This window comes from Acanthopagrus latus, chromosome 7, assembly GCF_904848185.1.
Source record: "Acanthopagrus latus isolate v.2019 chromosome 7, fAcaLat1.1, whole genome shotgun sequence".
Lineage (NCBI taxonomy): Eukaryota > Metazoa > Chordata > Actinopteri > Spariformes > Sparidae > Acanthopagrus > Acanthopagrus latus.
This window is the reverse complement of record NC_051045.1, coordinates 14,857,865-14,883,098: the sequence shown is the minus strand read 5'-3', so window position 1 is coordinate 14,883,098 and position 25,234 is coordinate 14,857,865. Positions and strand designations below refer to the sequence as shown.

Genomic DNA, 25,234 nt, shown 5'->3' with positions numbered 1-25,234 from the left:
CTTGATGAAATGGGGAGAGTATTTGCAGAAACAGAGGGGGGGGAAGAAAAAAAAAAAAGAATTAAGGAGAGCGATGGAGAGACTTGTGAGCCAGAGAGTGAGGGAGAGAAGGAGGGAGGGCAGGATAAGTTTGGGGGGGAAAGTTAGTGGCCCAGTGGGGGTTTCTTCTAGAGTTCAACCTCTCTGGCTTGGGGAAGGAAGGGGAGGAGGAGAAAGAGGGGAAGGAGGGGAGGCAGGGAACAGCCTGGGTCAGCAGCAGTATGGAGTATGTGTAGATTAGATGTCTAAACTCGCTCCGCAAAAAAAAACCCCTCCAAAGTGCTGGAGGACTCGCAGCTCACAGCGCTGTGTGCCAATAAGCGGAGTACCTAGGGTTAGTGGTCCGAATTATAGTCTCAAACACTGTAAAGAGAAACGTCAGAACCAGGAGAGAGTCGGATAGGGGCCATAAATCTCCAAAAACAAAAGAGGTTCGAGTGTGAGCACATGATATTATAAATCGATTGTGTTGCGGCTCGCCGGACCTGGCAAACAACCCTGATGTTACATAGAACATTTAAACACCAGGGGATCAGCCAGTTTTTAGTTTCCAGGATGCTGAAACTAGCAGCTAAAAGGGAAAAAAAAGACAGGAAGGAGACGAAAGACGAGTGTGAGAAGAATGCCTGTGGATCACAAAAATGTGACTCGGGGCAGTGATGATTTAATCTGAAATGCATCCAGATCTGATCTTTTTTTTTGGTTGAATTACTGTGTAAATGGGTGGGGAGTTGGAAAAAGAATGAGTCGTTTGTAACAACAAGCTGTTAGCAGGAGCATCTTTGATAGATAACAGTTTGTTATCTAGCCTCACTCTTCTATACATGCTGCCATAAAGCTTCCTCTTTATGACCTGACAGCTGTATGAAGAAACACATGAAAAAAAAAACCCTCACTGATGTTGTTGACTGTTTGATGCAACAAAAGAGCTGTTAAATGTGTGTGAGTGAGTGCGAGAGGGCCATCAGCCCGCATGAGTGTGCCAGCTTAAGAAAATAAACAAGAGGTCTCAGCTGGAGGACAAGCTTTTAAGGTCAATAAACATTTTAATCAAAATCATTCAAAATGGCCCCAAAAAAATGTGAAAGCATGGTTTCTTTCACGAGACAGGAAAAAGAGTGAAGTGTTAGACAGAGGAGGAGGGAGGGAGGAGGGAGGAGGGAGGGCACTGTGTGTTTATGGAGAGCGTAGCCAGCAGCACAGATTGACAGGAAATGTTGTCTTTTTTGCCTGCTGGGCTGTACCACTTGTGCTCGTCTAAAGGGGGGTGGGGGTGTGGGGGGAGAGAGATGAATGTGCTCGGCGCACAGACTAAAGCCATTCTATTATCATATATCTCCCATTGTATCAGGCTGTTTGCTTTAGCCCAGCCAGAGTCTATCTGTCTGCTGAGCAACAGTTAGGACCAGTGACAGGCTTTTTTATTGACCGCAGACCGCCTATTGATTTCCTTTGATTTATCGTCTTTGTGAGGGCACTGCCATGTTTAAATTGAATTGTTTCTGAGCCTGTGTTAAAGAAGGCTAAATGTTGATGGCAGATTTTATTTTAGTGGTGTCTTAGTGATACATGAAATATCATTACGTGGATCTGCATCCTCGAGTCTCTCTTTATCCGTTGGTATCCGACGGTTGCTTGGAGATAAATCACAAACAAGGTCAAGTGAACCTGTGAGAAGTGTGTCCAGCACATGGTGGGTTTGTATATTGGGGGGTATTTGTCTGTGTAAATGCACGGCAGGGATTGAGCAAGGCACAGCCCTCATTCATCACTGTTAAAGCACTTCCAGAGGGAGAGACTGCCCATCCTCTGTTCCCTCAAACAGACAGAAAAAGAGAGAGGAGGGAGGGATTTACCCTGGCATCTGGTTTCTGGGTTCAACCACAGCACAATGTTCTTTGGCTCTCTCTCTCTCTCTCACTCTCTTTCTGGCTCTCTTTCTCACATACTCACCCGGCCAGTGGCTGGACTTTAATATGGTTATGATTAGAGACGGGGGCTCAGAGGAGGGAGGGGAAGGAGCTCATATTTACTGCAGGGGAATTGGGGGGGGGAGGTGCAATGTAAAGACAGACAGAGACGGATCTGAATCGGATGCAAACGGAGGGTGGGTGTGTGTTTGTTTGCAGTCGGAGATGAAGTATGAAACACAAAAGCAGCAGGCACAAAAAAACAAGAGGAGAATGGGAATAGAGTTTTGTCCTCTAACCAGATCAGTTCTTCCTCCAGTGCCGGCCGGCCCCCTCTCCCCTCCCTTCTCCACCCCCACCCCCCACCCCCCCCTTGGGTCCCTCTCTCTCTCTCTCTCTCTATCCCTCCCTCTCTGGCATTCTCTCTCCACCCCCTCTCAGAGCGTCATGCCGAGGCAGTTGGTTCGCTCCACCGTGTCTGGGGCTCAGCGAGAGCTGTGAGAGGCTGTTATTTAGGTCTGTTACAGCAGACAGGGAGCAGCTCACCCAAAGGCAGGGGGGAGAGTAGAGAGAGTTAGAGTCACGCTCAGCTCAGCACAGCCAGGCAGGAACCAGATCTGCATTCCAGCTGAGGGAGAAAGAGGGAAACTCCAGCATCGGCAGGAAAGGACGGCAGAGAGAGAGAGAGAGAGAGAGAGAGAGAGAGAGTGACAGCGAGAGATAAGTGCAGGGAGGGAAGCAGATCGAGCTAGCTGTTGCTGCTGCAGTTTGTTGTTGTCACTGCCTCTGCGAGTGACGTGAGCGGTGGGAAGCAGGGCAGGACGCAGGCAGGACTGAGGGCTCGTAGTGATTTTTTTGCTGAGGGCGGGGGGGTTGCCATGTTCGACTGTATGGAGGCTCTGGGAATGGGCCCCCGTCAGCTCTATGATGTCACCAGCCGCGGTGCGTGCATGCTGCGGAAGGCGAGCCCCTTCTTCGCGGGGCTGGACCCCTTCGCTTGGACAGGCAGTGCCAGCGTTCAGTGTAAGTGGCATCCTGTTTGGATTTCTTGTATGACACAATCATGTCTCTTCCTCTGTCTCTCTATGTCTGTCTCTCTCTCTCTCTCTCTCTCTCTGTCTCTCATTGCTGGCTTGCTTACCCCTCAGGGCTCGGCCAAAGGGGCTGCTGTCAGGGGCTACAGAGCTGCACAGGAAAGGACTGGGACAGACAGTCTCCTCTCCTCTCCTCTCCTCTCCTCTCCTCTCCTCTCCTCTCCTCTCCTCTCCTCTCCTCTCCTCTCCTCTCCTCCTCACCCACCCACCCCCCTACAGCCCACAGCCAGTTTGAGCTGCTCAGCCATCTGAAAGGAACTCTCTGCTATGATATGATATGCACTGTGTGTCCGTACGTGTGTGTTTTTTGTGTGCCTGTGTGTCCCTGTTTGAGCAGTAAGTCTGGGCCCGTGGAGTCAGGTTTCAGTGACAATGTGAGCCACCTGAGGTTTGACCTTGCCAGGTGCTGTGTACTAAAAACAAAACTTTGAGTATGCACAGATGAAAGAAGGAGGAAAAGTGCTGGTGAGAGACAGGAAGAGAAATCTCTGACGCTTTGGATACGCACACACATTTTGTTTAATCTTCCATTCATGCGTGGGTTTGGCACTATAAGTTTCGTTTGTGATGTATTGCTCCTCACTGAGCCGGACTGTGGCCTGGTGAATATTACAGATGTTCAAAGTTCTGCATAGCCGGCTGCAGGCCTCATAGGGTCGGAGGTTTGTTTACACTCCTGGATGCTAGATGGATAATGATATTCCTCTCGAGCCATGAATTAATAAGTAGATTAATTATTTAATGGAGAAACGGATGAATATAAATTAGAAATGTGGAATGCGTACACAGTCCTTTTTAAAAAAGCCTCTGGACGGCTTTTCTTCTCTGTCACACACTCATTTTTCCTCTGACGCTCAGTCTAACAACAGGCCTGTCTCTCGACAGACAAAACTGGGGTCCATTTCCATACACTTCCAGGGGGCCGCTACTGCTGTGAGAGAGCGTGTGAGAGTGGAAAAGGAGTGGGGGGATGTGTGTGCGTGGTGAGCCAGATATGACAGCAGAAAAACAATCAGGAATACAAGAAGAGATAGAGCAGCGGGATAAACAGCTTCACTGTGTTCTAGTTTCTGGGACGCGTTTTGAATTTGTGTTTTTCTATTTTTCTGTTTGTTCGTCCTCCTGCTTTTTGTTCCTTTTTACTGCCTCTCGGGAGCGGGAGGGGGGGATAGTCATCTGTCTTCATTAATCGTGAAGACACCAGCGTTTCAGTGGCTGTCATGCACACTGGCTGAGCTTTAATGAAGACAGATGCCCTGTCAGTGGAGGCCGAGGCCAGGGGGGGGACTCCAGCCAGCCCAGCCTGCTCTGCTTAGCTAGGGGGAGCCCTGATGATAACAAGATGAGATTTGTTTATTTAATCAATCAGACCTGTATGGCCTCTCCTTTTAACCCATTCACACACATGCACACATTTAAAAAGTAGGCCTCCGGATTCCAGAAGTAAAATTTCTCTCATTTGGGTCTTTGTTCCTGAAAATCAAAGAGATAAAGAAAAAAAAAAAAAGTCGCAAGAAAGCTGCCCCGAGGGTAAGGGAGATGAGTGTAGCAGAGCAGAGCAAAGTGGAGGCTGTGGTGTGGTGTACTGTTTCAAGCCCTCTGTGCCCAATAACCTTTGTAAACAAGGCCGCCCTATCCCCACATGAGGAGCCATAATGCCTCTCTTTACTGAAGCGGTTGCCCCTCATTGTCCTCATCAATGAGGCTGATGAATTGATGTTTGAGTCTGATATCTCATTAAGCCAGCCCAGCTGCACAACAGAGGGACCTGTCTGGCTCCTAATGCCACGCTCACACAAGCACACACACTCTCTCTGCACTCCAAAATAACCACCAGGTTCGGAAAGAGAGTCCACTGGCCCTGGCAATAATACTTAACAAGGAATTACTCCGGCCAGATTTTGTAAAACAAGGTTGACAAATGTGGGAAAATGGTACTTTGAGGTGAATTTCATAAAAACATGGATGTTAGAAATCTTAAGATTGTCCCTATTTCTTTGTCCCCCCCCTAAATCTGACACAGAATGAGTCCATCCTATTGTCCCGGCAATAAATCTCCTGCGGTGATAAGTGTCACTGTCGCTGGACTTTAAAGTGTGTGGTCAGTTTTCCTGTTTTTTTTGTTCACCAGTGGGAGACCTCAATGTCAGAGGTTAGTCAGAGGCTACGGCCTGGCCAATGTCAGATCTACACCATGTGTGGCGGCCTTGTCAACTTGCTGAAAAGGAGATCCTTTCAACCGGCTCAGCTTGTGTAATGCTCTTAAGTGCCTTCTACTGTGGAGCTGGTACTACATCTGGGCTGCCCAGCGCGTATGGATAATGGACACTGATTTAGTCATACGTCAATGAGAACCGAATTAGTCAACTGCCAGGGAAGCCATTTGAGAAGGCCTATGTGGACCAATCCCCACTCCGTCAATGTTCATTTGCGTAGAAGAATGAGGCAATTACGCTTAGCAGCTCTCCAGGGTCAGAAGAAGGGGAAGCGTGTTTTTCTCACCAAAACACACTCACTGGAGCTCGATCTCTTTTTGAGTTTGGATATTAATTGTGATTCTTCCAAGCGATACATACTATAGAAGAGTGGCATGGCAGTAATAGATCGCCGGAACAATCAATCACCATGCATGCAATCATACCCTCACACGCACACACACAGGGACACACGCCTCTTTGTTTTCCCTTAATGTGCTGTTCAAATGTGAATTGAGGAGCTAATTGAAATGGGGTTATATCACGGCAGCAGTGTCAGAGAAATAAGAGCTTCCTGTGACCGCTGGCACATTCTGGCCCTGATCATTTTCTCCCTGATGGAAGTCCGCAGTTATTTCATTATAATTACAAAAGATTCAATTAAAAGATTAGAATGCCTGAGGGGGCAGGACTGGGATTAGATAGTGGTATCTTGGTTAGGGGGGTGGTGTGTGTGTGTGTGTGTGAGAAGGGGACTAAGACCATGGTTCTGATGAGGACTTGTCAGTGCTGTTATATATACATAAACCTTGTTGATCCTTTCAAGATAATGTCAAATGAATGTGCTGAAGTTAAAAGGGGCTTAAGTAGTCAGTCAGCCCAAGGTCATTGAGTCGTAATTGATATGCCCGACGGACAAACCTTCACTTGTCTCTTAACAGTTATGCCATTGCAGCTAAATGAGCTGTGTGAGGTACAAAGTGAAATGTGCAAAACACTGAAGCATGAGAGAAAACCTTTAATGTTTGTGGTTTCAAACTGTATCTCAAAGGCACCTAATTTTAGAGTCCTTTTAGATGTTAGAAAGCCCCTTTTAAGTCAAGCTGTTTATAAATGCACATATTTTTGAGCGTGTGTGTACACAGGCTTATATTTATGGCATATAAATCTTAATAATGATCTATTTTGCAGTAGCTCTGGCAGCTGCAGAAATAGGGCTGCAACTAATTTTCATTGTCAGTTAATCAGCCATTTATTTTTCTCCATCAATTGCTAAGTTTTTTGGCCAATAGAAAAATAATGTTGATCAGCTTATCATGAAGCTCAAGATGACATCCTCAAGTGTCCTTGTTTTTTCCACAACCCAAATATTTGCTGTCATAGTGGCAGAAAGAATCCAGGAAATATTCACATTTAAGAAGCCAACATCAGATTTATTAATTTGTTTTTGTCGGGTCTGCTGCCATCCCAAAGCATCAGTATTTGACAAGTTGGGAATGAGACACCAAAATCAACTTTCTTACTAACAGGAGCTAATTGATTAATCATTGCAGTCCATGCAGTGTGTTATATACACACTTGTGCAATTGAATGTTAATCGGAAATGTAATGAAATGAAAATGATTCAATTCTAGTCATGTTTGCTGCATTATGTAACTTGAGAGCATGGAAAACATTTTCATAGTGTGTTCATCTATTTGTGTTGCAGTTCCACACCACCTTGCTAACAGATCTGTCCAAGCCCATTAATAGGCAGTGACGCCTATAAATAAACAAATTCAGTCCCTGCAGTTGCGTTTTTTCCACAAGCCCTCCGTTCATGTGTGGTTTTGCTTATGCATAAATACAAGAGTGTCACCCAGTGCTTGCGTACGTGTGTGGCGTCTGTATGTGAGTCTGGTGTCTATAAGTTTTCGTGTGTGGTGTTTGCGTGCCCTGTTTGGCTGGCGCTGCTGCACCCAGACTGCTGTGTCAAATCCAGAGACAGACAATGTGCCAGGCTGGATTCCACAGGCCTGTGTTGGAATCCAGCTCCGCTCTAATAGCAGTTTATAGCCCCTCAGCAGCGTCACTCACACCACTGTAAATAAAACTCATCGGCCATGTGGAGCCTGAATCTGTCACCTCCGACTCTCTGTTTGTCTTGTCCTGTACGTCTTAGTGAAATTCTTTAGCAGGATTTCGTAATATTAGAAGGAAATTGAAGACAACATGACAGAACAGACTGTTATGAGGCAACAGTTAGCCCCTTTGTATCAGTCAAGTGTAAAATGTGGACTTTCGTAAGTTCTTTCACAATAGTTTGCTGGTCACAGAGTTATTGTGGCTGCCCACCCTAACACCCATGTCTGGCTGCTGCTATTATAGCTGTTTACTTAGAAAAGCTCTCAGCCTGCCAGGCACATTTTCCCTTGTGCAAAGGTGTTGGCAATTGGCAGCCAATGTGTGTGTGTGTGTATGGGTGTGCGCCTTGACATTTGGACCTATTGGAGTCACTGGTCAGCACTCGATGTACTGTTACACATGTGTGTTTTGTGTATAGTGTATATAGGAGCTTGTGTATGTGCGCTGCAGTCCTGCTACCAGCGTGTTATTGACTGACAGCTTGGCTCGAGCGTTGCTAGGGGCTCACTGTTGTGAGAAGCGGTGGGCTCGGACAGCCAAGCCCTGACTAGAGACTCAGACGAGCCCGACTGTCCTCCCTCTGTGCGTGTGTGTGTGTGAATGGGCTGTGTTTACGTAGCCAACAGTGTTTGGCAGGGAGTGGTGGGCGGCTGGTGTAGTACAGCTATTATCTGGGCTCAGGGGTGGAGAGTGATGGAAGAGGAGTTGGTCGAGGAAGGGAGGGAGGGAGGGAGGGAGGGAGGCCCGCTGGCGTTTTCGCTTGGACATTAGTCAAATTCTGCCAATATGTATGTGTGCAACTGCCATGACCACTTTTCTGGAAATGGCAAACGAGCTCATTTGTTTTCTCCGCGTATGTGTTTTTGTTTATTTTGCCTTTGTGATCACTGAAGGGGGTGAACAGGTGTGTGTACGCTGACATGCCTTTAATTGTGTGCTTAGCGGACAGACTGGGACCTTTTTAACTGGGAGAACATGGATCAAATGAGAACTTCTACCCTGTGTTTGTCTCTCTCTTTGTTTACATGCACACACAACCAGGCTATTGTTAGAAATCAGGTTAACACAGGAAACAGGAGAATGTGTTTGCATCATGAAAACTTAACATACAGCTGGTCAGTAATCAGATTTCACTCCAACATGCTGTCAGCCTCAGACGTCACAATTGTTCCTGTTGCTTATTACACAAATATTCTACTGCATATTCATGGTAGCTGATTTATTTATTTTAGTTTCTGTTTCTGTTTTGGTCAGGTTTTGGACGCACAGTTTTTGCATGTTAGAGTTAGACTAGTTCAGATAATGATAACCAAATAAGTAAAGATTAAACAAGCATTTCCCAACAAGAAATACCACCATTTGGAGAGTCAAAAGATGGAAATTCAGTTTGTTGCAAAATTAGGATTCTCAAATCTGTCCGTTATAAACCCTCTTACCAAACAAATGGGGGGAGAGAGAAAATAAAAACCGGAAAATCTTGCTCAAGATTTCGATGATTGAAAATGAAAGCTCATTTTGACGTTTTTTGTTTCGAATCCTGACACCATCTAGTAAAAGTTTAACACATCTAGATCTAAATCTCTCTTACAGCCAAATCATGCTACTGTGGAAATTTGACAACTTAACCAAGTTAATGGGTTAATGTAAACACTTTAACTGTGTCAGTGGGCCCCTGGATCTGACACAAGAAGTGCATTCTCACTTATGCACATGACACACACGAGCAGGCATGCATGGACACACAGGGAGCACATGCTCTTTAGTGGCCTCTAGCTAGCTGAGAATACTTAATGGACATCAGGGTCTTCACTGTAGCCTGACCTGCGATTGAACGAGAACCGGCTGTAGTCCTCCTGTCAGTAGGCCTGGATTTATTAGCTCCTGCTCCACTGTTTGAGCACCTCACATTTGCCAGAAAACATTGAGAGAAAACCAGCCAGCCAGACAGACAGCCAGTTAGACAGGAAGCGATCCAGCAAAGGAGTAAGGGGCTGCTCGCAATGATTTATGCCTCGCTCAGGAATGCTGAATGAGTTCAGGGCACACTGCTGTTATGGGAACTGACTGAATGGACACTGCTTGCTTTTCTTTTTTTTTTTTTTATCTGTGACGTATTGAATATGGTAATTGTCAATGTGATGTTATTTCCTTACATTGATGTCCCATGGAACTTCCATCGCTTTGACAGGCAGACAGAGGAGGAAATGAATCACTGTGCAGCCCCAGTCTGAGGTTCTTGTCAGCCTCCGCCTAGAGACAGAGTTGGGCAACCTGTTGGCGGTTGGTTGCCAGGCAAAAGTGAAAAACTCTGATATGCATCACTGCTCGGCTGAATCACTCAAAGCAGAAGTTTCTCAGTTACTTCTACATCTGATATGACTCTGAGTGCTTGTGCCAGTTTTAGGGGATTTTGTGCCAGTTTTGCAATACCTCAGACATGTGGACGGCAAATCATTCAACATCAGGAAGCCACAGTCATATTTCGGCTGCTCTATCACTCTTTCTCAGTCTGTCTTAATGCTTGTTTATCACTTGCATTTGGTCCTTTCAGTGAATAGATGCAGGAGAAATACAGCCATAAATGCAAATCTGGTCTGAGTAAAAACAGGAGAGATGTTAGATAAATGACTTTTTCTTTAAACTGAGCTGCAGCACAGGGGCAGTGTGTGTGAACACTTGGGCACAGACATTTACATGTCAAATGGGAATGAACTGTGTACTACGACTTGTGGGTGTGCTTGTTCCTTCCAATAAGAGGTTTGCGTTTGCACGCTTTGGTCTGCGGTGCTTCCCCAATGAGTTAGAGTGAATACTACTGTTGTTGTTTACGTTATCCTCCTTTCCCCTCACTTCCTCTGACAGAGCGAGGCTGCAGCTACAGCTGGGCTACTTCTACTTTTGTAGGTTTCTATTGTTGTGGGGAGGAAGCAATAGCAATTGAACGAGCGCTAGCGGCCTTGCCAGAGACAGACAGGTGAGAGCCAGGGCTACAGATGGTGAGAGGAAGTCTGGGAGGACGAGAAACAACCTGAGGATCAAAGACTCAGGGTTTGCCTCGATGACGCTCTTCTCTCCTCACCTCGCCTGTCTGCCTGCCTGCCTGCCTGCCTGCCTGCCTGCCTGCCTCCGCTCTCGGTCTGCTTCCTCGCCTGCCCGTGACTTGTCCTGTCTACTTGACATGATCAATGGCCCGGGCCTGCGCCGGATTGCCAGGTTTGGGTTCATTCTCCAGTCAATGGAGGAGAGCTGTGCTCCTTTCTGTCTTCTGGTGGGCAGATGAAGAGTCAGCTGGAGCTCACCACAGGGATGAGGAGGCACATTTTTTCCACAGATCTGCACTTGACTGTCTGCTTTTTTCCTGCACAAACCATAAAAGGCCACTGACTAAAATCCTTTCATTGAAATGATGTTTCCTTTCATTTTCCCTCTCGTTTTAATACCTCCTTCCTCAGGTTTTGTACAAGGACATTTGAAGGAAACTTTTTTTTTTTTTTTTTCGCTGGGTTCACGGGGGACAGGCGGCTCAGTGGGCAAGTTTGTCCGTTTGAAGCCAAGTTGTGTGTTTCTTGACAGGGTTGTGTGGTGCAGGAAAAGGGGGGTGCTCGCTGCCAAATGTTGGCTTGGCCGACTCCATCAAGAAAATATCAAAAGGCCCTTTATGAGGTGCTGTAAAGAAGAAAGGGTGTTTTGAGAGCACCACCAGACTGCAAGGGTAATTCCACTTTTTAAAATGTGCCCCGAGGATACAGGCTTATCCCACCTGCTGCCTTTCCTGCTCTGCTCAGCTTGCACACTTTTTCTTTGGTGGAGCTATAGATAAAGAAGTGTATGCGTGTGGATGTGTGTTGGAAGGAGTTTGTGTGCCGTGCCATTCAAAAGTTGTGTCATTAGCAGCTATGAACGCATGCCAAAATGTCTTGCTCTCTAAGACTATATATGTGCATCATGCGCTCACACATGTGTCCATCTCTGTGTGTGTGTCATGACTTTCTGTTGGTTCTGACAGAAAGGTGTAAATTCCTGGAGGGGTGTGTGTGTTAATGTCTGGTTTCTCACCACTCCTGGACAGCCTGGTGTGCTTTCACCACTCAAACCTGAGCCATCTCCTGGTTGGCTGCCTGGTTTATCATAGACCTTGTTTTAAAGGCCGTTTTACAGGCCTGTGAGTGAATGTGTGTGCCTGTAGGAGCCCAGGTAATGAGCTTTCTGACAGCTGTTGAAAGGCGTCGCTACTGCTCAGCACCTTTAATGAAAGAACCCCCCCCCCTGTCAACACGCACACACATTCCTCCCTCCTTTCCTCCCTCCCTCCCAGCTTTTGACTTCTCCGCCATACAAACAACTTCTTTCTCAGTTGCGGGCAGGTTACATTGTGAGTGCTTGTGTAACTTGCACAATGGAGACTTGATAGACCTCCCACCTAAAAACAACTCGCAAGTGACTCAGTTGTGCGCTTGAGCAGTATTATTAGCACATGAGAGAAAGGTGCAGCAGCGAGGGACGCACAAGCACAAGCGGTGACGGAGATCCTCCGGAAAGACTGGTACTGACAAGAGGAAGGAAACGAGTGTGCTGTGTGGGACCTTGTAGCAGAAGCCTCTGAGGGATGGCAGGAAGACGTGGGCAGAGAAACAGAGAAGGAGAGTGAAACACGCTGGCACCACAGACAAGGGTGTGGTACTTTCTTTTCCTCTTTCGCGAAGCCTAGTTTTTCTTAGAAACCTTTCCGTGTGCTGATGGTCACTCAGTGAGCACGCTATGGTGCAATAGCCTCTGCCATGGGGTAGAGGGCCAAGGGCACCCTCGAAGGCCCCACCTAGTGTGCCAGCAAGTCTTCCAGTCCGCTGTTCATCATCCTCTCTCAATCTGCTCCCCTTCTGCCACTTGCTGTCTGCCCAGTACCCACCCCTCTTCTTTCACAGTGAGCCCCTCTCTCTCACACACTGCCTCCAAGTCTCACACACTCTTTTACTGCTCGGTGCATTCGACAGGAACGTGCAAGCTTTGCAGGCTGTTTAAATGAAGGTACAGACAGAGACAAAGGCTCCACACGTCCATGCCTGCAGATAACATGAACAGAAAATTAACCACACAAACACACTTGAGGATATTTTAATGGGGAACAGTGGAGCCCACCGCTGCACTGTTACACGGTGCTGCATTTGCAAATCAAATGAGAGGCTGCAGCGCCCATGGCTGGAGTGGGACACATGCAAATGACATAGACACCCAAGTGAACACCTACAAATATATCTGTGCCACTCGCTCGTGTACCGTACTATATGTACACTGGCCTCGCACAGAAACAGCCTGTGCCTTCGCTCTCGCATGCCAAGGCAGCCTTCCCACTGAAGATTCAATCACACCAAGTCACGTAGACAAAATCTGCAGGCCTATTGTGAAAGAAAACTTGCTACGCTGCCAGAATGTCATATGCTGCTCAGTTAAAAGGAGTGTGTTGCAACATAAAACACAAGCTGCACAGTCATGCCTCTGCTCACATACATTAGAGACACTCCCCGTTCCAGTCGAGTGAACAACAGGCAGCTTCAGTGTTACTGCTGTTCCCTTGTTTTTCTATACTATCTCCTCCATTCTCTCTTTTTCCTCTCCTATCTGTTGAACCTAAAGGGACATTGATTGGCCCAGCTGACTTGACCTAGAATTTAATGTAATTGACCCAGTTGGAGTCACCTTCAGCTAAACAGCTATTTCTGTCTTGTGCAGTTACATTTCACATCTAATGAGGTTGTGGAAAATGATGTACTGCACGTCCCACTCAGGCTGGAGCACTTTGGTTTAATGCAGGGGGTGCTGATTGTTCTTTGTGTTGTTTGCGAGTGGATATTATCCTCCTGTGTGCGTGTGTGTGTAGTTTGTAGCCATCGAATAGTATCTCTGTGTGTGTGTGACCAGGGGATTAGGCCTGGTCAGTGCAGCTGGGCCACTTGCGCGCAGAGAGTATTGAGAGAAGGGATTAGGGAGTAAAGTGATACTTTGCAGGAAACCAACAGTGGCTACTGGTGACTCAACTGTCCCTCCTTCTCCCCTCCTCTTCTCCTCCCCCAACAACAGCAGCCACCCACCTATCCCACTCCTCTCATCTCATCTGTCCGTCATCAGCTCGCAGGCCTCGGCCGGCGGATTGTCATGCAAATGGTGCCCCAGGCCTCGGAGCGCTGATAAGGAGGGCCTCTCATTTCACAGGGCTTTGTTTTCTAAACAGTGATGAGCCGAGTTGAGGAGACTGGGTAAAGGGGCTCAGGGCGGCTGCCTGAATGGGCCCTCTCACTGTGGCGCCCTGGGGTAAGTGGTGCGGGGGATTTGGATGGAGCGGGCTGAATGAGGCGAGGCCTAAGAGGCGGGTACAGGAGTCATGTTCTCTGGCAGGAACCAGGTTCAACGTGTTGACGGAGCCTGATGTATTTTCCCCCTCCACCGCTGTCCGAGTTTTCTCCAGGACGGCCTTTCTCCCTTTGGCCCGCTTTCTTTCTCCATTTAAAGGGTGTCAGTCAGTGCTCGTTACTTGACGCCGCGTATGGTTTGTCCTTTTCTGAGGGGTTGTCAGCGCTTGGTCTGGAGCCTCATTCGCTGACTGTTATTATTGCATAAACACAAAGGTTCATGGCACGTTCAGAGGGTTTCTGCTCTCCCACTGACCCTGCTGCTTTGTTACATTCTGGCCAGGGAGATATGAGAACTGCTGTAGAAACATTCAGCCGGCGTAGACTTCAGGTTTTAGATTGATTTGCACATTTGGCTTGGGGATCGCTCTTAAAACTAATGGAAAACATCTTTGCCTCCAGCAAAGTGAGGCTTTCAAAGGAGGAATTCGAATGTGGATTCTGAATTGTCAAATATAAAAACACATATGAAAAACAGATGTTTGACCAGCAAGCAACAAATGAAAATGTCTGACATATTTCTGTTACTATCATTAATGAGGTAGTAGCCGGCCAGTCACAGCAGCTGTAGTAAGGGGGGGGTGGGGGGGAGGTGGTAATGGTCAGCTTGGTCTTGAACAAGACTTGCCCTCAGAAGCAACTGTGTCCTCTCCTCCCCCTTCTGCCCCTTTCTCTGTTTTTTATCAAATTCCGCATTTTATGCCCCCTTTTTTTCTTCTTTTTGAAGTCTCCCCTCTCTTGTAAAAAGGCAAGCTGGTGGTTTTTTTGCCCTAGCCTTGGGTGTGAGAGAGGGGAGGAATGAGGGGGGTGGGTTGTAGGTTAAGTTTAGGCTAGCCCTCTGTGCTTTCCATTGAAGGTGCTGGGGGGAGGTGGACGCAGTAAAAGTTAGAATTTTAGAGCCTCCCTGTTTTTTATTTTATGATTGGCTTTTTTTACGGGCTGGGAGCTACAGCTGGTGGTGTGAATAGCTGCCCAAGGTGACCGAGTCCCAATAAAGTTTAGGCCAGCCGAGCTGGGGCCTCCAGTCCAGCCATGGGACCGCCTTTACAGGCCGCCTTACGAGCCTAGGCCTCTATTAAAACCTGGCAGGGCTGCACTGAGGAATTTAGGGCCAGGAAACAAGAGAAAAATAGGGTTTGTGTGTCAGGGGGTGGTGGGATGCAGAGTTGGAGGGGGGTTGAAGTTTGAGGGTAACCAAGGGTGAAAGTTGAAAGAGGTGCTGTTGGGTAAGTGGATGTTCAAGTGTGCAGCGTATGGATTCCATACTTCCCCTGAGCAACATGTGTGTCTGTGATTTTGTGCAGGCAAGCATGTGTGGCGAGGGTCTGGTTCGGTGTGTTTCCCAGGGGGAAGTATGGACTCCATGCGCTGCACACTCGAACATGCAGAAGAGCTTATACAAGAGGAATAAAGCAAAGTTTAATGTACCGTAACAAGTATGTGACTCGAGCTATCGCTGACGTCAAACTTGTGTTGTTAGGAGAGCTTTTGCACGCATGTGTGTTTGACATGTGTCTCTTCTGTGCATGCGAGATGTCATCATGCACTGTTGTCAGTCTGCGGAATGAGGAAGAGCCAGCTTTGACTTTTGGCTGCAACAGCTCTTTTGCTCTCTCTGTTACCTGGCCTTATCAGAGAAGCTGTCAATCTACAGCGCTCTTGCTCACTGCTGCAAAAAACAGTTTTGTCTCTGCTGTCAGATGGTCATTCGTCTTTTGTTTCTTTGCGTTGAAACAGTAATCTCTCCAAATATGCACCCGAGTGCTGCCCCTCAGGGTGGTAATTGCTGTCTGGAATAAGACAGTTGCCTGCAGTTCATTCTCTCTTCTTCTTTTCTCTATCTCTTATCTTATCAATTTTGTCCCACAGACGAGCTTAAAATGAATATGCGATACTGTATCTCAATCCTACACCAGGTGAAATATTTACCAACTTAAGATAACCGTTATTCAGCATCACAGATCAAATGGAAAAGGACAAAGAAATGCTGTCAGTTGTCAGTGCAGTGGAACACACTCGACCGCCTTCATCTGCTACGTGTATTTACAAGCGCACATGTGACATTTCAGCAGCTGTCCGACAGTGATTTATGTCACATCATGTGCTCATGTTCTCTTCCTTTTCTTTCTTGTCCGTAGCGGTGGAGACCCAGAGCACCAGCTCAGAGGAGATGGTACCCAGTTCTCCGTCTCCACCTCCCCCACCTCGGGTCTACAAACCATGTTTTGTGTGCCAGGACAAGTCCTCAGGGTACCACTACGGTGTCAGCTCCTGTGAGGGCTGCAAGGTGAGAAGAACCTGTCAGATCCTTTTTTGAACAGCGTTGGGTTGCAGGAATTATTAGTCACCTGCCTTTTCATCAAGATAGGGCTGGGAGATACGGCCTGAAAATCTTATCACAGTTTTTTTCAGGCTTTATTATGATAATTAATTTACTACACAAATGCTAAGACTGGGAGGCAAAATCAAATATCACAATGTGACTGTAGCCAAATATATCAATAACAATATTGCAGGGATGACTATTGTTACTTGCACAAAATATTCACACAGTGAGATTTTCTGATACATAATCACACTTAATGTGGACAGAATCACTAAGCAAGTAGAAAAATATTAGAACAAGTTGAACAGTCTGGTAAGTTCAGAACATCACGTCACTCCACTGTGATGCAGCCTTAAAAATCAGGTCAAGACCACGGAGCGATTTCCAAGATCTAAGATGATATATTGTTTCCATGTAGTATGGTTTATACCGTTGTGTGGAATTTGAAGCAAGTGAGAAGAAAGAACTTGATTCAAGTCAGAAAAAGAGAAAAGAAGAAGCAAATATGAAGGGGAACAGTTAAGTGTCACGCATGTCCCTGATTTGATGACTTGACTATAAAGCACAATCTCTCTCCCTCTCTGTCTCTCTTGCCCTCTTCCCTTTTGTCTCTTGCTTCCTGATGCTTCAGGGCTTCTTCCGCCGCAGTATCCAGAAGAACATGGTGTACACCTGCCACAGAGACAAGAACTGTCAGATTAACAAGGTCACACGCAACCGCTGCCAGTACTGCAGGCTGCAGAAGTGCTTCGAGGTCGGCATGTCCAAGGAAGGTGAGCCCTCCAGGAACTGGAGTCCCCAGAGATACAGAGACCCACTTCCAAAACATAGATATTCACTTTCTTACACTCACAAGAACATGTGTGTGCTGCAGATTGTGCCTTCAGATATGGCGGACATAGATCAGGACCAAGTATGGACAGAGTACTTCGGAGAGATTGGCAAGCAGCTGATATTCAGATTAGACTTGGCTTGGACACGACTAAACGCCTGACCTGATTCACACAGCGTTGAGCGTATTGATCTATGAATGCTCAGAGTGTACAAAGACTCTGGGAAAGTATGCAGCTGAGAGACAGATGATGAGCATACCAGGGGTGGTGATCAGGGCGAGGCTGGGCACAGTACCAATCATATGACTAATCGCTTTACGAAATGATCTCGACTTCCTGTTTCACCACAAAAACCTCGCCCCTCTGGCCTCCGCAGACACTGCTTTCATTCATAAAGCCAACAGAGCAGAAAACTAAATTTTGAGTTTTAACAAAGGAATATCGATGGCAGGATTCACGCGGTTTGCCGAATCAAAGTCACAGTTCTGTGCCCCCCTTTAGTTTGTCCTTCTGTGTGGACGGGCAGCTGCGTGTAAGTGGCAGTTTCTTGCCCTTCGCGGAGCCCGTGGGACATGCATGTGGGTGTAATGTTTGTGTGGGATGTGTGTTAAGACCGGGATCACATTGTGCCTCTGCTATTACTGGATATCCTGAGAGGAAGGAAAGTATGGGAGGAGGAGGGAGAGGAGGCAGAGAGGGAGAGAGTGGACGGCTGGCTTTTGTGCACCGGTCAACTGGATAGAGAGATGGACAAGGAAGAGGGCAGGTGATAAGAAAGAGATAGCCAATGTCCGTGCCGTGCTAAAGGAAATATGTTAATACTGTTAAGAGCAACCTCAGTTGCTACCGAGTTCTGGTTTCCACCAGCGAGCACAGTGTCCTTGACAGTGGTGAAAGACAGAGAGCATGAGTGCTGTGGATGTTTTTACATGTGATCACAGATAAAGAAGGGGGAACATTCAGCTGCTCATCTCTGAAACTGCATGAGTAAAGGATTTTGCACGGTGTCGTGGCGAATCACACCTCTAACTGCTTTGTTCTTGTTTTTCTTTACACAGCGGTGCGCAATGACAGAAACAAGAAGAAGAAGGATGTGAAGGAGGAGGTGGTGCTTCCAGAAAGCTATGAGCTAAGTGGAGAGCTTGAGGAGTTGGTCAACAAAGTCAGCAAAGCTCACCAAGAAACCTTCCCATCACTTTGCCAATTGGGCAAATACACCACCGTAAGTCACCCCCACACATACACACACACACACACCCACACCCTCCATTACCGTTCACTGATACTGTGTGTGGTAACATTCTTCAAGCAATGTCGTCACTCAGGGCTCCCAAATTGCATGCAAAGACGTAAATTCACCGTATCTTTCCCAACATAGTGGTGGTTCAACTAATTCAGTTCCCCATTAAGCCATCTGTGTGGCCTCTGAATGATTGATGTAACATGTAAATGGATTTTTTTTGTCCTTGATTGATGTTAAATGTAAATGTGTTGCGGGGCTCGGACACGCTCGCCCTTGATGCAAACAGGGTTGTACACCACCTTTGTGACAACACACTCATCTGTGTGTGTATTTTTGTGTGTGTGTGTGTGTGTCCAGAACTCCAGCTCAGACACCCGTGTCCAGCTGGATCTGGGTTTATGGGACAAGTTCAGTGAGCTTTCCACCAAATGCATCATCAAGATTGTGGAATTCGCCAAGCGGCTGCCAGGTTTCACCACCCTCACCATCGCTGACCAGATCACTCTACTGAAGTCGGCCTGCCTGGACATTTTGGTGAGGAACTGTTGTCTTTGTTTTCTCTTTTGTCTTCTTCGCTCACTCTTGCAGCAGTACCCCTTTTCTTACAAGTATGAGATGAGGGAATACTGGCATCTGGTGGCGACAAGTGATAGTGCAGGAAGGTTTGCCCAAATAACACTGGATTGTATGTTTGGTGTGAGAATAGATACACACAAATGGTATGAGTCTTTGAGCCGATATCTCTCTCTTTAGCTACTGCAGATGTTTTGGTGCTTGTTTTTAACATTATATTTTTCCACATTTTTTTTGCTCACAGATGCTGAGGATCTGCACACGCTACACCCCAGAACAGGACACTATGACCTTCTCAGATGGCCTGACGCTGAACCGGACTCAGATGCACAACGCCGGCTTTGGACCACTCACGGACCTGGTGTTCGCCTTTGCCGGTCAGCTTCTACCGCTAGAGATGGACGACACAGAAACTGGCCTCCTCAGCGCCATCTGCCTCATCTGTGGAGGTACTGCAACACACAGATACACAGTGACAGTACAGTATGAGCAGTGAGGAAGTATCTTTGATAAATATGTGTTTCAGTTAATTATGTCACTGCTTTGATAGGAGTGTAGAAATACTCTTGTTAAATTTTAAAGTTTTTTAAAGTAAAAGCACAAAATTATCAGCATCAAAGTATACTTAAAGCACTGAAAGTGTTTATTCTGCAGAATGGTATATTTCCGAATAATGTGAATGATATTATTGGATATTAATTATTGATGCATACATGTGAACATCACTTCAATGTTCAATGTTGATTTGCCAATATGTGAAAATTAAAATACTCGAAGTACCTCAAAAGTATAATACATTACACATTACTTGAGTAAATGTACTTTGTAAATGAGTTAGATATTTGTTTTGATGTGTAAAATGATTTCAAACAATAACCTAAGTTTCTACATCTTATATGATAATGTACAGTTCTGGAAAATAATAGAGAATGTTGTGTGTTTCTTGTTCTCCTCATCAGACCGTATGGATCTCGAGGAGCCCCAGAAAGTGGATAAGCTGCAAGAGCCTCTGCTGGAGGCTCTGAAGATTTATGCCCGCCGCCGTCGCCCCAACAAACCTCACATGTTCCCCCGCATGCTGATGAAGATCACCGACCTCAGGGGCATCAGCACTAAGGGTGAGTATGAAAGAGAGTGACTCCTACACAAACGGTTACAACACAGAAAGGAGGCGGAGCCCAGTCCATTACAGATGACAGTGATGGAATGAATAAACATCTGGAAAGAAAGAAGGCAAAATAAAAGATCATGTCAAAGTTGGATAAATTACTATCCAGACATTAATCTGACAGGAGACCAATTCTTACATATTGCCCCTTTAAACAGCTTTGAACACAAGACCTGGGCAAACAAAGAAGCCAAAGCTGTGGTTCAGCCTCCAGTCTGACACCAAAAATGCCAAAGCTACTGATATTTTCTGGCTTATACTCCTCAATATAGGTCAATACCTTATTGTTATTCTGAAAGTGGGCTGATCAGTGTCATAACCCATTTGTACCTCACAGGACCAAACTTAATAATTATCTACCGTCACCCTGTTTGTGCTTCCAGGAGCGGAGAGAGCCATCACTCTGAAGATGGAGATCCCAGGGCCGATGCCTCCATTGATCAGGGAGATGCTCGAGAACCCAGAGGCCTTCGAAGACCAAACGGAGTCCAACGACAGCCCGCCGCCTCCACCGCCGCCGCCACCTCCGCCCCCAGCCCTCGTCCTGAAGCAGGAGGCTGAGGACGAGGAGGACAGCTGGGCCACAGAGAACGGCAGCGAGCCCTCGCCAGAGGAGGAGGACGAAGACGACGACGACGACGTGGGGGATGAAGAGCGAGACAGGGGCTCGGACAGTGACGGGGAGCCCTGGGGGGTTCTGGATGCCATAGATGGGTCGAGGAAAGGCCTTGTTGGGAGGGCGCAGTGAACAGAGCGCTTCATACAAACACATGCTCACACACATACACGTTCAAACATACACATACATTGAGACGTACAAGACAACCTCACTCACTCTCCCACCTCAATAAAATGCTGGCCTTCCCTCCCCCCCTTCTCTCCTCAATGCACATCACTGTGTCCTCCACCGCGGAGCACAGCAGAGCCTTATGTGTACAGACACTTTCTAACTCAGGCCACATGGTCCATGACAAGTGAACTACAGAAGAGTTAAAGGAGAGATGACAGTAAAAACCATATGAACTCCTGACAAGAGGGACGCTAAAGTGACAAACAGAACATAACCTCTTTCAGAAAGCTAAAAGTATCTTCTTTTTTTTTTCTCCCACTATTGTTGTCTATATCTAAATAGGGGAACAGCCAAACCAGACACCAGAACTGAGCAGTTTGATTCTGATGGATTACAACAAGCACATTTCTCAAAAGACGAGTACAGGGCAAAACCAAATCGCGTATGCTTATCTTTTGTTTTTGTGGTTATTGAATATTGTTTTTTCTTTTTTTTTTTTTTTCAATTTATGAATAAGTCCATACATATCTATATACCATTATATTTTTGTCTTTATTTGTTATTCTGGTTTTATATATGAATCCTTGTAGACGAGTTCTTTTTCTTTGAAGAGCTTTCCTGAGAAGATATTCAGAGGGAAAGAAGGGTATTCAGAACTGGCTGGGTCTTCCTTAGCAGCTACATAATGCTTCGCTGGGGCTTTTTTTTGTTTTTGTTTTTCTTTGGGCACTTTGGCTCACTGTGGATGTCAATGATAATCAACCCAGAGGACTATTGTTATGTTGCAGTGACTCAATCAGTTTCTGTTATCAGGGAATTGGCATTATTCTCTTTTGCTCTCTGTCAAAGCGGAAAGTAAGCATCTTTGTGCCAAAGTTAGAAGAACTCATCTTTGGAGCATGAGTTTGACTACTGGCAGGGACTCACAGCAGAGCGCTAACACATGCACTAACACGCACACACACACACACACACACACACATACACTCACACTTCTTTCACTCTACCCTCAGCTGAAGCAGATGTGCCGACCTGGTATCGAGTGCCTGGACAGAGATTTACACTTCACACCGTACATGTAGCACTTTCGTGACCCTCTATTCAAGTGAGACACATCACGTCAGCTGAGCGTAGAGTCACTGGCTGTGAGCTTGTATCTCTAAAACATCAATATGTAGAATACAATCAACCTTAGAGCACTCCCTGGTGATGTCAGTAGACAAACACACTTTCAGCATCCGCTCATAGTGGCAACATTATGCATCAACAAACGATCAAAGACATATGCAACTCAAAAGCAGGAATCCTTATGGAAGACATTTTGAATTCAGACTCAGGGCTTTTCAGTAAGGACCAAACCTCTAGCTGCTCTCAGGCACGCTAGAAACAGGCAATATTTATGTGTGTGTTATTCTTGACTCCATTTTGATCAGCTCAAACACCCCTCTGCGTGTACATAGAAGGTGACAAGTCTGAAAAACAGCATGGATGCCAGTCAGACTCTGCCAGAGGGGGACAAATCATCATCATCATCACCGTTGTCGCTGCCCCACCTTTGCTCATGCTGGCATCCATGCAGCAAACTGCCTTCCTCATCCCAAAAGCCATTATATCATCTTGTCTTCTTGTGTGTACATCCTCGCCTCTCTTTATAGGAGCCGCGGGGGATTATGTGTTCTCATGTATCATTTCTTTATTGCCAAAATGTCTCTGTTGGCGATCAGCTGCGAGGACGCGGCTGATGTACAGTACAGAGGTTTAATTTTCTGTCTCTCTTTGAAGCAATATGAACATTCAGTCTGTAGCGGTGAGAGGTCCCATCTTCTGAATATGGGCAGGTCTCCTCATTTTGAGTCGTGCGTGCGTGTGTGCGGGAATGTGCGCGTGAGTGCTTTAAACATGTTTTCAGTCATTGGGTGAATGTCCTCGGCATGGTGCTGTCATACAACAAACACTTGTGTGATGACCTCATCCCTTCAATCTCTGCTGGGCTGTCATGATGTTAATGATGGTGACGCAGGCAGAACATTGAGATTATGTTGTTTTAATGTTTTTTTTGTTTTGTTTTTTCAACATGGCCAAGGTGTTGTCTACCCTCTGTTTATGTCAACTCTTGTCATACAAAGAAAAGCCATATAAACAGTAAGAGGCACAATAAACTACTTTTGTGAGATCATGGACTTTTTTTTTTTCATTTCACTTTACTTTGTCGGTGCGAAAATGAACAAAAACTACATGATCAGGAAGAGTATAGAGTCTTCTGACACTGTGAGGAGAAGTAACAGCTGGCACTATCATGATGTATCAGTAGAGGGAGCTCTTGAACCATGACTGCAGGCTGAACAGCTTGCAGCAGTTCTCTCCCTGCATGGAGGATAAGAGCAGGGGCTGTTAGGTCAGGGAGAGCTGTGGTTGCAGAGGCTAATAAATCACAGCCTCCTGCCGAACAAGGACATCAGATAAAGGTCTTTTCCTAAGATTTGTTCACTCCGCAGTCGGAGGAGTGCAGGTGGTAGATTTACTCTTTCCTATAGTTTTGTCTCAAAGATAGAGTGGTCCAGAAGTTCCAAAGTAAATCTGTCTGTTATGATTCATGCACTGAATTTAAGAATGGAGGACATCATTATACAGAGGGCATCTCAGAAAGATGGACACCACAACTCAGCAAATGAAAAAGATAGAAACACTTTGTAATAACCATCATTAAAACAAGGTAAGTTCATAGTTAATTAAGCTTTAGTTTATAGTTATGTCACTGATAACAAACAATGAAATGCTTTATAGACCATTTATTAAGCAATTGTTAATTGTAAAGTTGCAAATGATGTTTATTATAGTTTGCAGATTGTTAATACATAATGTGTAGATCCTCTATAAACCTTATTTGGATGACAATTATAAAATTGCAACTGATGTTTATAAACCTTTAGAATTGCTTAATAAATGTTTTTTTAAACTGGGCGTCACTGTTGATGGAATAACCATAAAGTTTTATCAACGACAAATTTACCATTTATCAATGATGGTCATTAATCCAGTGAAAAATGATAATTCCCCCCACACACAGTTTTTTAACCTCTGCACTGACTGAATTTTTTTTTCTTTTAAAGGTTGACGTTCTGGTCAGAAAGACCTTTCTCAAGACACAGCACTCACAAACTGACACAGTGCTTAAACACAGCTCATAATTATGTGACAATCAACAGCTGTGCTGGAGGTGTGTTCATTACATGCAACAGCTCACCAGATGAAGATACACAAAAAAGGGTCCAGCCCATAGCGTATCAATTCCCTTAAAGGCATCCTACAGCTCTGAAGCAGTCCCGGTGTAAACATATGCAAATGCATGAAATCACAATTTCAAAAGGATCACTATGGAAAACAAAAACAAAGGAGAAACTCATTTATTGTTGTTAAATGTTACTCAATTGGTCTGTTATTGATTGATTGATGGAAAATAGTGAAAGAGGGCCAAATATCCTCTGATCTCAGCTTGTCAAATGAGACATGCCACGTTGTCATTTCATATTAAATTAGAGTATAAATTAGAGTAAGAATGTCTTTGACTTTAGGGCATTTAAAGATGTCAGGATTTGCAAAGTTGTAATGGTCAGACTTGTTCTATAGTCTAAACAGTCCCAAAATAACCAACAGTAAGTTAGTTGTAGCCCACATATTAATCATGTCCAGCACTAGCAGAGAAAATGAAAGTGATGCTGTCTCCAGTTTCTTGGATGATGTGATATTTGAGCTTGTAGAAGAAAGCATCCTGGATCCAAAGCTGAGTCTGTTGTTAATGAGCTGTGAAATGTGAAAGGACATCAGGGCCCTGAACTCGAGTCAAAGTCAACACATTTGTCTGAAGATCGCAAAGACCTGATATAGTCGTGCAAACCACATCAGAAATAAGCCAAAGAATAAAAGGAGGAAACCCTTTGATGGCCTTGAACATGTTTCTGATTGGCCTTGTTAATGTCACCAAAAACCGAGAGTTCTACATTTCTCTCAGATTTTATAACGTCTACCTTGAGTACATCATTGTCACTGACAAGATCGGGCTCCCTGATATCCTGATAAAGAACAGGAATCCTCTCAGTAAAGGGGTACTGATAGTAAACATGGGATACTAATGCCTCACCTTGATTTTATTAATAGAGAAAGAGAGAATCCGAGGAGGGTGATAAACACAGATGAGATTCTATCAATTATACGATTGCTTTAATTAACTATCATTAAAGACAGATCAATAACACCAGACCGGAATTAAAATAAGGTCCATACATTATACACTATTTTACAAGAGACAATCAAATGGCCTCATATACTGAGCCCCTGGAAGATGTTGCCATGGGAACCCAGGGGAGGGTTTGGGTGTGCTTGGGGGAATTTAAAGGAGCCGGACACGATTTTCTATATACTCATCCTTCCACATCAGTGATGCTTGATTAACTAATTACTTGAGGTAGGGCAGGGGAAAAAAAACGATGGAAATTGTGTAAAGCAAAGCCCATGGAAAAAAAGGTATAACTGTACAA

At 45.6% G+C, this 25,234-nt stretch overlaps 1 protein-coding gene across 3 annotated transcripts in view; it reads left to right on the top strand.

Annotated features, from left to right (window-relative positions):
- rarga (retinoic acid receptor gamma a) overlaps positions 1 to 22,875 on the top strand; it is a 57,548-nt gene extending 34,673 nt beyond the window's left edge. For 2 of the 3 annotated variants that reach the window (XM_037103486.1, XM_037103487.1), the window contains exons 6-12: positions 15,905 to 16,053; positions 16,724 to 16,865; positions 17,984 to 18,147; positions 18,526 to 18,702; positions 18,986 to 19,190; positions 19,701 to 19,859; positions 20,293 to 22,875. In XM_037103486.1, coding sequence (XP_036959381.1) covers positions 15,905 to 16,053; positions 16,724 to 16,865; positions 17,984 to 18,147; positions 18,526 to 18,702; positions 18,986 to 19,190; positions 19,701 to 19,859; positions 20,293 to 20,657 — 1,361 coding nt within the window. In that variant the 3' untranslated portion in view covers positions 20,658 to 22,875. Of the gene's footprint in view, positions 1 to 2,446; positions 2,973 to 15,904; positions 16,054 to 16,723; positions 16,866 to 17,983; positions 18,148 to 18,525; positions 18,703 to 18,985; positions 19,191 to 19,700; positions 19,860 to 20,292 lie in introns of those variants that run through there. The other variant, XM_037103488.1, reaches the window with a different exon arrangement.
- The last annotated feature ends 2,359 nt before the right edge of the window (positions 22,876 to 25,234 follow it).